Source organism: Xiphophorus couchianus, chromosome 23, assembly GCF_001444195.1.
Source record: "Xiphophorus couchianus chromosome 23, X_couchianus-1.0, whole genome shotgun sequence".
NCBI classification, from domain to species: Eukaryota; Metazoa; Chordata; class Actinopteri; order Cyprinodontiformes; family Poeciliidae; genus Xiphophorus; species Xiphophorus couchianus.
In genome coordinates, this window is record NC_040250.1 from 18528493 (window position 1) to 18543320 (window position 14828).

The 14828-nt window shown below is 38.7% G+C and overlaps 3 protein-coding genes across 6 annotated transcripts; all 3 read right to left on the reverse strand.

The window, feature by feature from the left end:
- Positions 1–12: 12 nt before the first annotated feature.
- Positions 13–2911, reverse strand: c1qtnf2 (C1q and TNF related 2). Its single transcript, XM_028009107.1, has 3 exons — positions 2726–2911; positions 2161–2418; positions 13–987 (listed from the first exon to the last, which is right to left on the reverse strand). The coding sequence occupies exons 1-3, from the start codon at positions 2751–2753 to the stop codon at positions 347–349; spliced, it is 927 nt and encodes a 308-aa protein (XP_027864908.1). The 5' UTR covers positions 2754–2911; the 3' UTR covers positions 13–346.
- Positions 2912–4659: 1748 nt separating this feature from the next.
- Positions 4660–11152, reverse strand: slu7 (SLU7 homolog, splicing factor). Of its 2 annotated transcripts, none has more exons than XM_028008323.1 (15): positions 10956–11152; positions 10595–10753; positions 9080–9233; positions 8906–8986; positions 8626–8790; positions 7909–7974; positions 7694–7825; positions 7417–7514; positions 7272–7339; positions 6816–6955; positions 6335–6496; positions 6130–6231; positions 5914–5991; positions 5669–5779; positions 4660–5585 (listed from the first exon to the last, which is right to left on the reverse strand). In XM_028008323.1, exons 2-15 carry the CDS (start codon positions 10741–10743, stop codon positions 5406–5408), a joined length of 1686 nt encoding a protein of 561 aa, XP_027864124.1. In that variant the 5' UTR covers positions 10744–10753; positions 10956–11152; the 3' UTR covers positions 4660–5405. The 2 variants fall into 2 exon arrangements, with proteins under 2 accessions (XP_027864124.1, XP_027864123.1); XM_028008322.1 differs by having other exon boundaries at positions 10595–10756; positions 10955–11151.
- Positions 11153–11979: 827 nt separating this feature from the next.
- On the reverse strand, positions 11980–14299 carry glod5 (glyoxalase domain containing 5). Of its 3 annotated transcripts, none has more exons than XM_028008327.1 (5): positions 14150–14299; positions 13586–13741; positions 12987–13142; positions 12736–12887; positions 11980–12539 (listed from the first exon to the last, which is right to left on the reverse strand). In XM_028008327.1, exons 1-4 carry the CDS (start codon positions 14204–14206, stop codon positions 12744–12746), a joined length of 513 nt encoding a protein of 170 aa, XP_027864128.1. In that variant the 5' UTR covers positions 14207–14299; the 3' UTR covers positions 11980–12539; positions 12736–12743. The 3 variants fall into 3 exon arrangements, with proteins under 3 accessions (XP_027864128.1, XP_027864126.1, XP_027864125.1); XM_028008325.1 differs by having other exon boundaries at positions 12728–12887; XM_028008324.1 differs by lacking the exon at positions 11980–12539 and having other exon boundaries at positions 12658–12887.
- Positions 14300–14828: the final 529 nt, after the last annotated feature.

The following is a 14828-nucleotide window of genomic DNA, read 5'->3' on the forward strand; positions in this document are numbered from 1 at the left end:
TTCAAGCGTTGATCATTTAAAATTTTTTTTATTGGAATAAAAATTATTTACACTAACCGTCAAGAATGCACAGTTCTGTAAAAATGAAAAATGACTCATTTAAGCTTCTTCCATAAGAGCAAAACAACAGTGATCAATCCGCCCAGACATGGCTGGTAAATATTTAAAACAAGTTGGACCCATTAGTACTGCAGTCACAAAACCTTTTTGGTTCAAGCCTTTTTCCTTATTTATTTTCTTTCTTTTGCGCCCCCTTGTGTCAAGACGTTTTCAACAAGTCCAGATTGCATTGTTCGGATTTGACCTGTAATAAATCAGGTAATAGAATACATTCAGGATTGTAGTGTCAACTGTCATCCTCACTATTTGCCTTTTTATCTGCCTCATTGAGAAACTCCTGATCAGCGTAAATGAGAAACCCAGTGAAGGTGCTGTCTGTCCAGAAGGGGTCAAAGAAGAGTCCATTCTGCTCTGAGTAGAAGATCTGCAGCCACACCTGATCTGACTGCTTCAGGTGGAGAACAGTAGAGCCAGATGCCACATCATGGTTCCCCGTGTTTGCATCAAAGGTCTTGATCTTGTACTGACCATTATGCACCAGTCCTATAGCCAAGTGCTTGTTGGCCAGTGTTATATCATAGGTGAAATAATAGACTCCAGGGATCTGACAGACAAACTTCCCGCTACTGGCATTGTAGTGATTCCCTTCATTAAGCAAGATCCGGCTGAAATTGATCGGCATTCGTTCTTTTGGATAACTTTTTGTTATGGCCACAGAAAAGGCTGATCGAGCCGCAGTGCCACAGTTACAACCACCAGGAGGTCCTTGCTGGCCCGTGTCACCCAGCTCCCCTTTCTTCCCTTGTTTTCCGGCCACACCTGGTGATCCACGCAGCCCTTTTGGTCCCCAAGGTCCTGCTTTACCAATAAGACCTTCACGGCCTTTCACCCCGGGCTTCCCAGGGTTCCCAGGTCTACCTGGATCACCTGATGACAAACACAAAAAAAAAAAAACATAGTGACATAACAATGCAACATCCACTAGGACTGGAAAGGACACAAAGGGACAGATTTATGCAAGAGGCCATCTGAGTTTTGTTTCTGATCTGATTGAATTTCCAAAACCCTCAAAGTTTGAGTTTCCCCCTTTCAATTCGCAACTAACTTTTATTCTTAATTACAGAACCTTATAGAAATGCTCTAATCCCCTATGACCTTTTCACACTGTCACAATACAACCACACACTTTGACACATTGACATTGACACACTTCAAACACTTCAACATGATTTATTGGGATTTTATGAGATACCATCACTAATTAGTACCTATTGTAGAAGAGGAAGAAAAACAATACATGGACATTTTTCTATTTGTGTTCAGCACCAGAGTCAAACCTTTGAGGAGCCTTGGGTCTTTGAGTATGTCTATGTCAGCTTTGCACATTTGGAAGCTGATATTTTGCCCACTTTTTCTCACCTTAGCCTAAACTCGGTCATTTAGATCTGAACTTGGACTGAGCCATTCATGAACATGTTGTAACCTCAACCCTGCCACTGGAGTAACAACACATTTTGGGTTGCTGTTATCTTTCTGAAAATGGTTTGTAGGTTATGGCCTTAAATCATAAGTGTCCAGCTCCAGTCCTTAAGGCCCAGTGTCCTGCCAGTATTAGATACAATTCTACTCCAATACAGCTGATTCAATTGGTCCAACTAACTCCTCAGCATGTTAAAGTTCGGAAGCTTGCTAACAAACCATCATTTGATTCAGATGTGTTGAACCTAGAAAGGAACTAAGAAATGCAGAATACCAGTCCTTCAGGGCTGAATTTGAACACCTCTGCCCTAAATAAACATCAGAAGTGGTCCTAGAATGGATAAAGCAATATGACATTAAACTTCTGAAAGTACTGTGACTGAGACTCTGTTGAAAATGTGTTTTCTTTGCCTAAAAACCAGACAAGCTTGTTGATGACCAAAAAGTGTAGTTGAAGTGAGACTCACTAAGAGATATTAAACCAAATATTAGTTAGGGTGCAAATACATATGAAATCTCTGAGACTTGTTGAATGAAGATTTAGTAAACACTTCACTGAGTTATTCTTATATTTTTGAGTTGATTAACTGTAAAAGATTAGCACAGTTATACAAAAAGTACCCCCGTTTCCTTTTTCTCCCTTTTCTCCATCTTTTCCATCTGGACCATCCAACCCTGGCGAACCCATAGGGCCCATGGACCCTGGGAGTCCAGGAGCTCCCGGGAATCCTGGGGGTCCTACTGGGCCAGGCAGACTGCAAACCAGCTGAGAGGAATGGATGGGGAAATTACGACCTCTCTTTGATGAGGAATTTGTTGACTGAGAGACGGCGGCTGAGAGCAAACAGATGATCACACACATCTGGAGCATAATGGGCACTGCAGAGGCACAACAAGATGAGGGACACGGACTATTAAAGCCATTAAATTTGATTTGGGTTTTGAGGGCGAGGAAAAAACATGGAAATAACAAGATGTTCCTGGAGAGAAACGTAATAACAGAACCTATGCATGCACACTTATTCAAAACAATAAAGCATTCACTTGCTTTTAAGGTTTTACTCAGTCCTTTTGTGGAAACTATGAGTCTATTATTTAAAGACTAAGTAGAAGTCAGCTTTTGTTTCCAACTTGTTTAACAAATGGAGCATGTAGGAAGTTCTATAAAAACAAAGAAGCAACTTACTGCTTGAGAAATCATGTCCTCGGGTCATTGTTCAGCTCTGCCTCTCCTTTTAAGGTTCAGGAGCAATCCTTCATGAATGTTCAGTGAGCTAGAGATCTAATATTCTTCAAGACAAGCTCTGCAGAAAGCAGCTCAACCCAGAGAACCAGAGTCCAAAACATCCACCCTGTTTATGCAACAGCTGGGCCCAGAAAATACTTCCGGCATGATGTCATTCAATTCAAGACAGTTCACAAGGATTAGATAGCAACAACAATGGCTGGCTCACCAGCTCTCACTATGAGAAAATTATCGATGCAATGGTAACTGTACAAGAGGGTCCGCAGAACAGGGGTTTATCTCATGAAAGAACAAGAAAGAAAGAAAACGTTTACGAGTTTGGGGAAGGAAGAGTCTGGAGTTCTGCAGGGCTGTGAGCTCTGTAGCTTAATAATATTACATTTACATTTAGATGTCTTCCATTGAGATTTGTCTTGAAGACAGTGGTCCTTCATCTTGGTGATCCTAAAATGGTTCAACCTCCACTGAAGATAAAGTTTAATTGCAAAAGTAACATTTGTTTGCTAATAAACACAAAACAGTTTCATTGACTAAAACTAATGTCACATGGAAATTATGTGCAGTTGCCATTTTCAATGACAACTGCAGCCTCAAAATTATTCATCCATCATAAAAACAAACATTTGCAAATTAGGTGTGGTTGCAGGCACTGATGATCCAATCAACCAATGGCTTTAACAGATGAAACCAAACAAGCAAAAATGCTGCTGTTTGATTCCTGGAGTTACCAGAAACCCTCATTTGACTGGAAAAGACCTTCAGTTTGTACAGCAAGGTACATACTAAATGCTGAAGGGTTGTACACTTGAACTCAAAGACGTACAATACGTCACTACTGACCCAAAAGTCCAGGAGCCATCAGGCCCTCTATGCTTAAAACAGTATACAGTAAATAACACAAAGAGGTTTTGGGATTCTGACATATTCAAAACTGGAATGTGTCAGACTTTTAAATAAGCAGCATGTCTGCAGGAAGAAGAATGAAGCATACACTGAAAAGAACACCTGGTGTTAGGGACAACAAAGTGTGTTGTGTGTAGTTGGACAGATGAATTCATGGAAATCCTGGGAAAAACGGGAACACAGTCTGTAGGGAAATCAACCCGACATCACCGAATCCCGGGTCTATCCAAAAGTCTACCAAGAACAGGTTTTAGACACATACTGGAATATAGTAAAGTGAAAATCAGTTGATTGATGAACTTTATTGAAGGGCTAAATTAAAGGAATGCTGCCAGCCAGTGCCTGGCTACTTATCATGTCTGCAGGACATTATAAATCCAAAGAGTTGTGAGATAATTAGTAAAGACGCATGTTGGGTTGTTTTGACTAATTGTGAAAAGCAGTTGTACAGTAACACTGGTTGCTATTTGTTTATTGCAAATAGCTGAAATTGTGGGAGCTGAATAATTTTAGAAAATTATTCAACTCTGTAGTTTTTTCTTTGTGTTTAACTTCCAGAAGTAAATGATATACTGTTTTTATTCCTATGTTTTATAGATTGGGTTATAATAAAAAAATGTTTTGATGTTAAGCTTCTAAAAATACTAAAACCTCAAGAATAAACAGTCGACAAATTTCATTCATTCAACAAATGAACAAAACCAGGAGAGCTTACTGTGAAATTTGAAGTACGCCCTCTCCCAGGGTAACTTCATTAGTTAAGATTACCTTGAACTCATCTGTATAACATAACGTCAAATCTTGCCAACAGAAAAAAGATTTGATAAAACTGGGTTATGAAACAGGACTATAATCCTATCTACATGAGTAATGATCTTCACCCATCACCATTTTCTGTTAATGACCAATTTATTGGATTCAGGTGCATCCAAGCAGGGAAACATCTGACATCAGCACAGATTAGAGCCTGCTGAACCATGGAGTGCACTTTATTTTTATTTGGGCTTAATTTTAGTTTAATAAAGACAACGTGGAAGCTGTTAAGCATTTTTAAACATTTGAAGTTAGATTTTGATTATTTCCGACGCTTCTAAAGACAATATTTTATTACATTTTTAACTGTTAAACGTTAGTTATATTACTTTAACTTACAAAATTGTTGTAACAAAACCACGTAAGAGATGATCTGACATTTCGGTACACATGCGATGCATTGATATTGTCATACTGTGCATGTTGCGATGCACCTCTAGATAACTTAGACAAACTGCTTTTTCTAAAACCATCAAAATCAAAATGAAAGTGCAATAGCCAAATCCACATAATCCAGTTTGTTTAATTTTTTTTTATAATCAAGATTTGATCTTTTAGATTATTTTTTTAGAAGTTGAACATAAGCAGAATGCAATGTTTCCAGACAACACAGATTCAGAAAAAAAAAAACTTTTTATAGTGAAATGCAGAGATTACTGTTGTGAACGAAATTAGCTAATTTGTTGTAAAGTCCAGAAAAGTGAATCAATTGGGAAGTGAGAGAAAAAAATCCAAGAGGGCTTGAAAACAAATATCAACCATCAGGCAAAAAATAAAATTGATGTTTGTAAGTATAAGGATAAAAGCTGTCAAATACTGTACAGGGCTTCTTAAGCATTTAGGATTCAACTGTGCTGAAGTCTTTGCAGAACAGTTGGAATAATCAACAGGGATTAGAATAAGGTCACTGTCCAAGGAAGGAAGCCATGGGGTCATCTGGCCGGCTGCGTTTCATGCGGAACGCCTCCATCTCCTCCTCAGTCGGCGCCTTTACTTCCTGCAGGCTGTAGTAGGGCCTCTTCCTCTCATCCATCTGCATCAACACGTCAATGTGCTTCACTCGCTTGTCCTCTGCTTCCAGGGCCTGGGGGATATTTGAGGAGCTGAGCTTAGTCACAGATAAAAAGGCCAAACCACAAACACCAAAAACCTTTCACCAACATTTACCTTCTTCAGCTTCTCCTTCTTCTTTTCTTCATCCTCTGAGTCGCTGCTGTCTGAGCTGTGCTTCTTGTTCTTTTTATTCTTCTTTTTCTTCTTCAACTTCTCTTGATGAATCTGGCGATAAATAAATAAGTTTGGCATTAGAAGGAAAAGTCCAGCACAACACAGAATGATCTACCCGAGATCAGATAAGTGACTACATGTATGTCATCACCAATGCTAAATCTTAAATCTGTTTAGGTCCTTACTTCCAGTAAAGACTTTGGCTCTTCTTCTTGGGGCTCCTGCATTCCATCTTCAAATGGAACACAGTCAGAAGTACCTTGCTGTTTAAAAACATAACAAAAACATTGTATAAGATTTATCAGTAACAGGCTTTACACACAATATATATTTACACAAAAGACAAGTACATGTATTGGTGAATTACTGAAATGAAACAAGTTTTTTGCACCATTAGTTACCGTTTGAATTCCTGTTTGTCCCGTGCAATAACTCTGTTTGACCAGTGAGTGGCAACACTTGTATCCCCAGCAGCCCTCCTTCCAGTAGGAGCCCCATATACACTATACAAAAAATAATGCAAACAAATGTTGAAAAACAATGTAATAAAAACAAAAAACAAAAGCAGCACAACTTTAAAAGCAGTCATTTCTCCATCGTCCTCACGGTGTGGTTGTTGATGAGGACGTCCTCCTCGTATTTGGAGCGGGCGACGGCCTTCTCTAGTCCCTTCAGCACAGCACCGTGGCGAGAGTACTCCACGTAGTCCTCAGTCTGCGCCAAGAGCAGCTCCCGCGGCGGTGCGTCCAAGTGCTCCTGACCTCCATACTGATGAGGCAACGAAAAAGCAGGAGTGACAAAATTTTAATTTATACATTTTAAATTAAATCCATGAATAAATTAAATACTATTTCAAGTTTTTTATTTTATTTGCTTTGAAAATCTGTGGCACTAGTGGTATTTTTTAGTCAGCAGCTTCATAAGAAGAAGAACAGAAGACATGCACTGAGACATACAATGAGGACTGTAGCCTCATTCATAAATGGTGTGCCTGCTAAACCACACAGGCCTTTAAAGTGAACTTCAGCTGCTGTTCCATTTGTACACAAAAACTGAAATTTAAAAACATTCTGATAACTAAGCGTACCTTCTCCAGGATGCCCTCTCTCTGTTCCTCTTTAAAGTCCTCCTTTTTGACCTTGAAGGAGCGATGGAGCAGCTCGAGCTTGGTGGGGTCAGCCTGAAGATGCACCTCGGAGCCTCTTTCGTATGCCTCCCAAGCAAACACTGTCACAACAGAGCAGCAATCCTTACAGGAATCAGAAAACATGAAGCATGTTTCCTCAAAGTGACTGGAAACTCTCCAGCTGTGATTCATACACAGCCTTCATCTGAAGCCGGCCTTGTAAATTGAGGAATAGTTTGGTCATCGTGAGATGTGAAAGGTTTACTAAATGTGAGCTGGCTCTCTTCTTTATAAGTTATTAACTTAACTTCTTCAGTGGGTACCTCCAATTCCCACTGAGGTGATTAGTAATATTTAAAGTAGCAGGCGCCGTTTTACGGCCATCTAGTTTAAAAGGGGCTCAGAGTGAAAACTTACGCTGTGTTTGAGCCATGGAGATTGTGTCTCCAGAGTAGCGCGCAAAGTTGTCTCCAGCATAGCCCACCCTGTAGGACAGAGCAGTTTGAAATTGTTTTAGCATAAGCTTGTGAAAGGTATTCAGAAAATAGAAACTAACACTTACTCATCAGGATTCATGCCAGTGTTGGAGTACGGATTCTCTCTCATAGCTCGAGTCTTTGGATCGTAATATGCTGAATTTGGGTCCAGATTTCTCAAGTACTGCGAGACAGAAAAGCAAAGTTCAGCTGATCAAAATTCTGAGTTTGTCACAGACCTGAATCTGTAGTTTTATTAGCCCATTTCTTCAACAGTGGGCATTAGAAGCAAACAGATGTCTCATCTCAAGTCTTCATCTCATCAGTTAATTGGCTATCACTATTAGCTCCTCTGGCTCTTACTTTAGCCGTGTCCTCTCGGATGCGCAGGTTCCTCACTGTGATGCGTCTCTTTGAGTCAAAGTTCTGACCAGGCATGTCGATGTCGTCTGCATATTTGTCCTCATCCTCGTCTTCGCTGTCATATTCCCGCTCCTATGCAGGGAACATGATTTGAAAAGCTTCATGATTAACAAAAAAAGAAAAAAAAATTGTCTGTGAACCGACAAATCACTTACGGTTTGGTCTAATTTTCCAGAAGCCAACTCATCCTGAAGTTTTTGAGCTTTCAACGTCCGCTTTGCCTAACAAAACAAAAAAAATAAATGAACAAACAAAAAAAAAACAATCGTGAATACCACAGAGGGGGGAAACACTGATTTGCTGTTGGATACAACAGCAAACTTATAATGTGACAAATGACAATATGTCTTCTGTTAAAAAAAAGACATACGTCTTCAAACAAATCTAGCATAAACTATACTGCTCAAAAAAATAAAGGGAACACTTTAAGTGTTAAACACCTGTTTAAGTGTTCCCTTTATTTTTTTGAGCAGTGTAGATTTGACAGATGTGGTCCAATCTGACCACATCTGTCAGATTTGACAGAATCTGGTTCCTTGTTGCTGTTGAAGGAAACAAAGTTTACTACAACAGACATGAAAGAAGGACCTCTGGTCAAACTGGATCAAAATTAAACATTTTGGTCTATATATAAACTAAAACAGCACATCATACTCGGCACAAAATCTCTGCTGTGAAACGTGATGGTAACAAAATAAACGTGAATCACATTGCTAATTATTACTAAAGTGTATGAAGGTATATAAACATTTAAAGGTAATATTGCCTCCAAGGCAATCTTTAAAAGGCAAACAAAGTTTTTCCTTTCTCTCAAAAGCAGAAGTAAGCTCACATTAAAAAAAAGAAGCCTATTTTACTCATGCACTTCTTACCAAATCTACTTTAGCATACTCCTCCACAATGCGCTGATGCTCCTCTGGGTCATACCCATTCCAGCGATCCCGCTTTCCATCGTAGTCCATGTCGAGCTGGACCTGAGAGTGTTCATCTGGAGCTATCCCGGTTCCTGTGTACTTGGCTCCAACCTTTCTGGGCCGCTGAGGGAATACAAATGAAATTTAGACCTTGGTTTTAAAAAAAGAGGGAGACATTTTTTTTTTACTTTAGGGAGAAACAATCCAAAAGAAGTCCTTATTTATAATTTTGTTTTACCTCCATACAGTCTTTCTTCTTGTGTGTCATAGCTCCACAGTTTTCGCAAGCGCCTTTGCGGTATTTAGTGGTAATAGCATTCTGTGTGAAGTCAAAAGATGTATAAATACATTCAATCTAACTTGTTTAGATTTGTTCAAATCGAATTAACAACAGTATCTGATTTATGCTCACCTCCTGCACTCCTCTTTTATACCACTCTCCAATGGTTGAGAACTGCTTCTGATTTTCATCCTGTGGTCGCTGATGCTTTAGAGTGGGTCTCTTGGACGGGTCAATGTACCATGGCACTGATGAAATGTACTGAGGGATGTGAGGGTTTATGTCCCTGAGGAAGAGAAACAGTACCCACAGTTAATAACAACAGAGTTCATCCATAAGCATCTTTAAAAACAACTGAGGTCCCTTTCCAAAGGAAGGCGGAAAATCTAAATAAGTCAGAAAGCATAAAAAACAACAACAATAGAGAAATCAGAGCCAAAAACCAAACTTCCTTTGCAAATTAAAACTGATTTGTTTTCAAAGCCTGTTAAGAGTCAATGAGTGAGTTAATGTTGTGGATATTTGGTCAGTGGGACTTGCAAATGTGAGGTGCTGGATGCTCTACTTCCCATGAAAGTAGGGAAGAGGAACAATAAAGTAGAAAGATGAGGAAAACCTGAGACCACAATACAATACATTGATCTAAATTTGATCTACTACAGGGGTCTCAAACTCCAGTCCTCGAGGGCCGCAGTCCTGCAACTTTTACATGTGCCTCTGCCGCACCACACCTGAACAGAATAATTAGGTCATTAAGACTCTGGAAAACTGATCTACACAAGGAGGAGGTCATTAAGTCATTTCATTCCAGTGTTTTGTACCTGTGGCACATCTAAAAACTGTAGGACTGCGGCCCTCGAGGCTTGGAGTTTGAGACCCCTGATCTACTATGAAGAAGGTTTATGGCGCCCTGAAAGGTTAGGAGTAGGGTTTTGAAGCAGATTTGATATGTAACAGGAGGCCACAAAAGCTCTTGAAGAACAAGAGTAAAAATTGTCAGCAGAAGTAGCGTTGGTGCTGATATGATAGGGATATTAGAAATCCATATGAGACCAAGGAGCAATGTTTGAAAGATGGGAAGGAACTATTTATATGAATGAAAATAAACACACCATGTGACATCATTTGTGTGAGCTATATAAGATAGAAGCTTTTAATTTGTGGTGGGGGGTGGATGAGTTATTGATATGAGAAAGCTCAGTACTTTGAAGCAAACAGATGTTGTATCATTGAGAAAAACCTCATTTTTATCACCGTTAATTGTAGGAGCAATAACAGGTCCAGAATCAGTAGCTGTAAGGAAATCAGTTTAAAGTTTAACTGTTGCTGTAAAAGGGTTGGAAACAAGACTGAAATACTTAGTAATTATTGTTAAACAATGGACTAGTTCTGACCCATTTGTGCTGCCTTCTCAATTTGGTCCTTTAAAATCACTCAAACCCTTAAACTTGCTCATTTCCCTGCTTTTAACACTCGAGTTTACTTGCTACTTAACATGTCCCATTCAGTAACAACTGCCATAATAAAGAAACAATCTCTGTTAATCACATCACCCATCAGTGGTCATTAGAAGAAGAAGAAGAATTACTTTATTCATCCCAGCAGGGAAATTATTTGTATCATCAGTGTACATCCAGCTATACTTACTTTCCCTCTTCGTCCACCTCAGCTGGTGCATTTCCCAGCTTCCTCTGCTCCTCCAACTCCTTCTTCTTCCTCCAGTCCTCTCTGGTCATTTTCTTGGGCTCATCTAGACCCACGATCCCCTCCGAACTGGCACTGGTTTGCTCGGTCATGATTGGATCTCTTCCGACACACCAAACAGACAAATTAGTCCTCCAGAATGTGTCCCGTTTGATCCACAACTCTTGTTAGAGCAGACTGTTAATTTCACTTGTTTAAAGTGGAGCAGCCAAAAGCAGAGTACGTAGCTCGAGGACATGCTTACGACTTAATGTGAGATAAATATTCACTGAAAGGCTTATGATGAGACGAAGTGGTTACTTACCTTGGTCAGAATAACAATACTGTAACAGGTGATGTTTATCTCGTATTTCACCTCTTTTTAAAGCTTGTTGCTGTGTTTTAGTCAAAACGCCATCGCCGCCATGTTGTTCTTTTCTTCGTGTGGCAATAATTGGCTCATTATCGCCACCATCTGGTGTGGACTCGCTACTTCAGAAACTGGTTTCCAGAAAATGGAAAACATGCTTGTTGGAAACAGTTTATTCTGTATATGAGGAGTAATTGTTGCTCTGATATTAATTAATGTGACTGAGGAGAGTTTCGGAAAAATATGACAGGATGCAATGTAGCATAAATTGATATTTGTGTCTTGTTGTATTGATTATTCTAATTAAAATCAACATCCCATTTTTTTTTATTTTTCTTGGGTTATTTTGTCCATATTTACTATACCGTTTCTCCTTTGTTAACTTTTCCTTCAAGTTATTTAATATGTTGTTCTTCTCATCTAATCGAAACTCATCCCCTTTTGTAATCAAACAACATTTCTGGTTCATATTTCCAGTTTTAATTTGGATGAATATAAGGCCCATTCAGGTCAAACAGCATGACTTCCCTTATAAAAAAGGTAATATTTTTAAGTTTTAAGCACTGAGGCCTCTGCAGTCTCTTGCTGCATTGAATACATAGCACTAAAACACTAAAGAGTCACATCATCTGTTGATTCAAAACACTTTATATCCTTAACTCTCTGAGGGATGCTTTGATTTGACTTTTTTGTTGCCTGTTTTAGATTATTCTCCAGCTGAAAAATAAATCTAAAACCTATTCAACAACTTGCTAGAAAATTTAAATCTAAAGAGCTTGAAATATTAAAATTACACTCTATATTTTTCCACCCCCCTTATCTTTTATTTTATATTCCTACTTGTGAATTTTATTAAACATTTTATTAAAGAGAACACAAATTGGTAAGTGTGATTTTTTAATATAATTTTCCTGTAAACACTGTTCACTGAAACTAACAATAACATTTAAAAAGTAAGTAGAACTATAATCAATCAATAAAGTTTATTTGTATAGAACATTTAAGCAACAAGGCAGTTCAAAGTGCTTTACATCATAAAAACACCAAAATACAAAGTCATAGAACACACAGTCAACAATTGAAGCATTAAATTTTTTCAAGTGCCGTTATTACACATCAACATGTTGATTGTTTCATTTATAATGTTTCAGAAGCTACTCTAAACAGGTGGGTTTTGAGTCTAGATTTAAAGGAACTTAGTGTTTCGGCTGTTTTACAGGTTTGTTCCAGATTTTTGGTGCATAAAAGCTTCTCCATGTTTGGTTTTGGAGAAGCATCTATGCAGACCAGAACCACAAGACCTGAGTGATCTGGAAGATTGATACAACAACAGGAGATCTTTAATGTATTGTGGTGCTAAGCTGTTGATTGATTTATAAACTTACAACAGTATTTTAAAGTCTAATTTCTGAGCTACACTGAACCAATGTAAGGACTTTAGAACTGGGGTGATGTGCTCTAACTTCCTAGTTTTAGTGAGAACACGTGCAGCAGCGTTCTGGATCAGCCGCAGCGGTCTAGTTGATTTTTTTGGCAGACCTGTGAAGACACAGTTGCAGGAATCAATGCAACTAAAGATCAACAAATGGATGAGTTTCTCTAGATCTTGCAGCAGCTGGTGTTATCCACCCTCTCTCATTTATAAACTAGATATTTCATTACCAGTCATTTTGGTTTAAACCTTTAATGGTTATAGAGCCAGTCGTGTGCTGACAGTGCATTTTTACATGCTCACTAAAAGGTTCAAGAGGAGCCGTCTGGTGCAGACTGGTTGTAGTTTGACACTTCAATGAGATTGTGGTCTGGATCTCTGAAGTAAAGGGAGGTGATGGGTCCCACAGCTCCACTCCTCTGCACTGGTCCCTCTTCAATTTCAACACCACAAACCTGTCAAAGACAGAAAATGGCGCTGAGCATTAAAACCTGATTTATTCTCTTCTCAGTAGCAAAAGCCAATATTAAAAGTTATCTCTGTGTTGAGAGTACCTTCAGATGAGCAGCTACTGCAGTCAGAGGGGTTTTGGTGATGAGACACAGGTCTGCAGAGCCTGAAGTTGGACGTTTAGCTTTTGGTTCAAACTCTTTGCCCAACTGGTGAAGGTTAAACTTTTGTTTCCCAAAACCCAGAGCTTTACGGTTCCCCTGGAAAAATTAAAATAGGAGATACAGAAGAACACAACTAGGGAGAGAAAGACGGTATCAGCTGTTCCAGAATCAAAAACTTCCATATAGTGACTTTTTAAAAAATATATATATATAAAAAACTTCTTAACTATTTATCCTACAGTGAAAATTTTTGTTTCAAAGACAGTGGCATGTACTTGAGGTATACTTCTTTTTGATAAGAATGGTACAAGTACAGTGTCAATTTTCTGCAATGTTTATTTATTTTTTACATATGCCAAATATATTAATATGCCAGAGTGTCTCCTACAAGGCTGTCACTTTCCTAACTTTTCAGATTTTTTTCCTGAATAAAATCAAAGTTTGTGGTTGCAGAAAAAATACCAAACGCTTCAAGAGACATCAACAGTTTTCCGAGAATTATTATTTTTGATAATTATGTAATAGGTTTTAGCGCATACCTTAAAAGTGACAACCTCCATTCCAAGAACTGATGTATAAAAGTTGATTGTATCTGGCACACTTTTTACCGTCAACACCAAATGATCTAGATGGCTCACTTCAACAGGACAGGTTGCCTTGAATCTGACAGCCAGGTGAGTTCCAAGGGCGTTGACCTACAAGGGGTGAGAGAAATAATTTTTCGGGAATTAACAGCAGCACCTGCTGATGGGTCGGGTCTTGAACGTCAAACAAAAGGCCTTACAGCTTACATTTGACTCAACAGCACCACCCAGTGGTGACTCTTTGCTACACACGTTTGACTTCAAGTGAATGTATTTTTTGGGGGGTAAATGGGAAACCATCTTGGTGTACTTTAGCAGCGATTTTGCGGCTATTCCTGCTCCAAGATTATCAACAGAAGTCCTTTATTACAATCTTGAGTACATTTTCCGAAAAAACTTCGTGGAAAGGACAGCTCTACACGGAAGTATACATAGAGATCAAATGTTGGTCCATTTTACAGCAAAGCTGGGTATGAGTAACAGCGAATGCTTGTAAACAAAGCAATAATAATAGTTTACCTTAAAACATGTCCTCTGGAAATACAGTAAGCGGTTACTAGCTGCCCGGAGCGCCATCCTTACTGGGGTGTTCGCAGGTCCGACTGGTGTGCCGAGAAACTTCACTTGACGACCGAAACACTTCCTTATCCAACAGTCATGTGGACCAATCAAAGTAAACTGGCCACATCAGACCGCTTCACAAAAACAATGAAGGTATTCTGTAAACTGTGCAACCATTAAATTGTAGTCCACATTATATGTTCGCATTATTAGTATATCTCACTTCAAAAACAGTATCGATTTCAGTGTTCAATATTCATTTGAACTAAATTAAACCTTAAACTTACCTTTTGCGATATAGCCGTCTCATTTCGTATCAGAAACACATTTTGTTTGAATCAAGATTTTAAATCTAAATCTGCTCAAGGGGAAAATGTGGGGCAAACAGTAGGTAAGTAAAATCTTGATTTATTATACACTAAACAGGTTCATTACAACACTGTTAGTACGAGTTTTATATTTTAATTCTGCATTTGGATCCTAAAACTAAAAAACTAAGACTTTCAGTGGTTTGACACATAAACCAGAGTAAGTTTTAAACCAGAGTGATCTGGTCTAGATGCCAAAGAGAAATGTAATTGTAAAAAGTGAGTAAAGTCAGCACTTATCCTTTGGAAATCTAGTAGGTTTCTCCAAA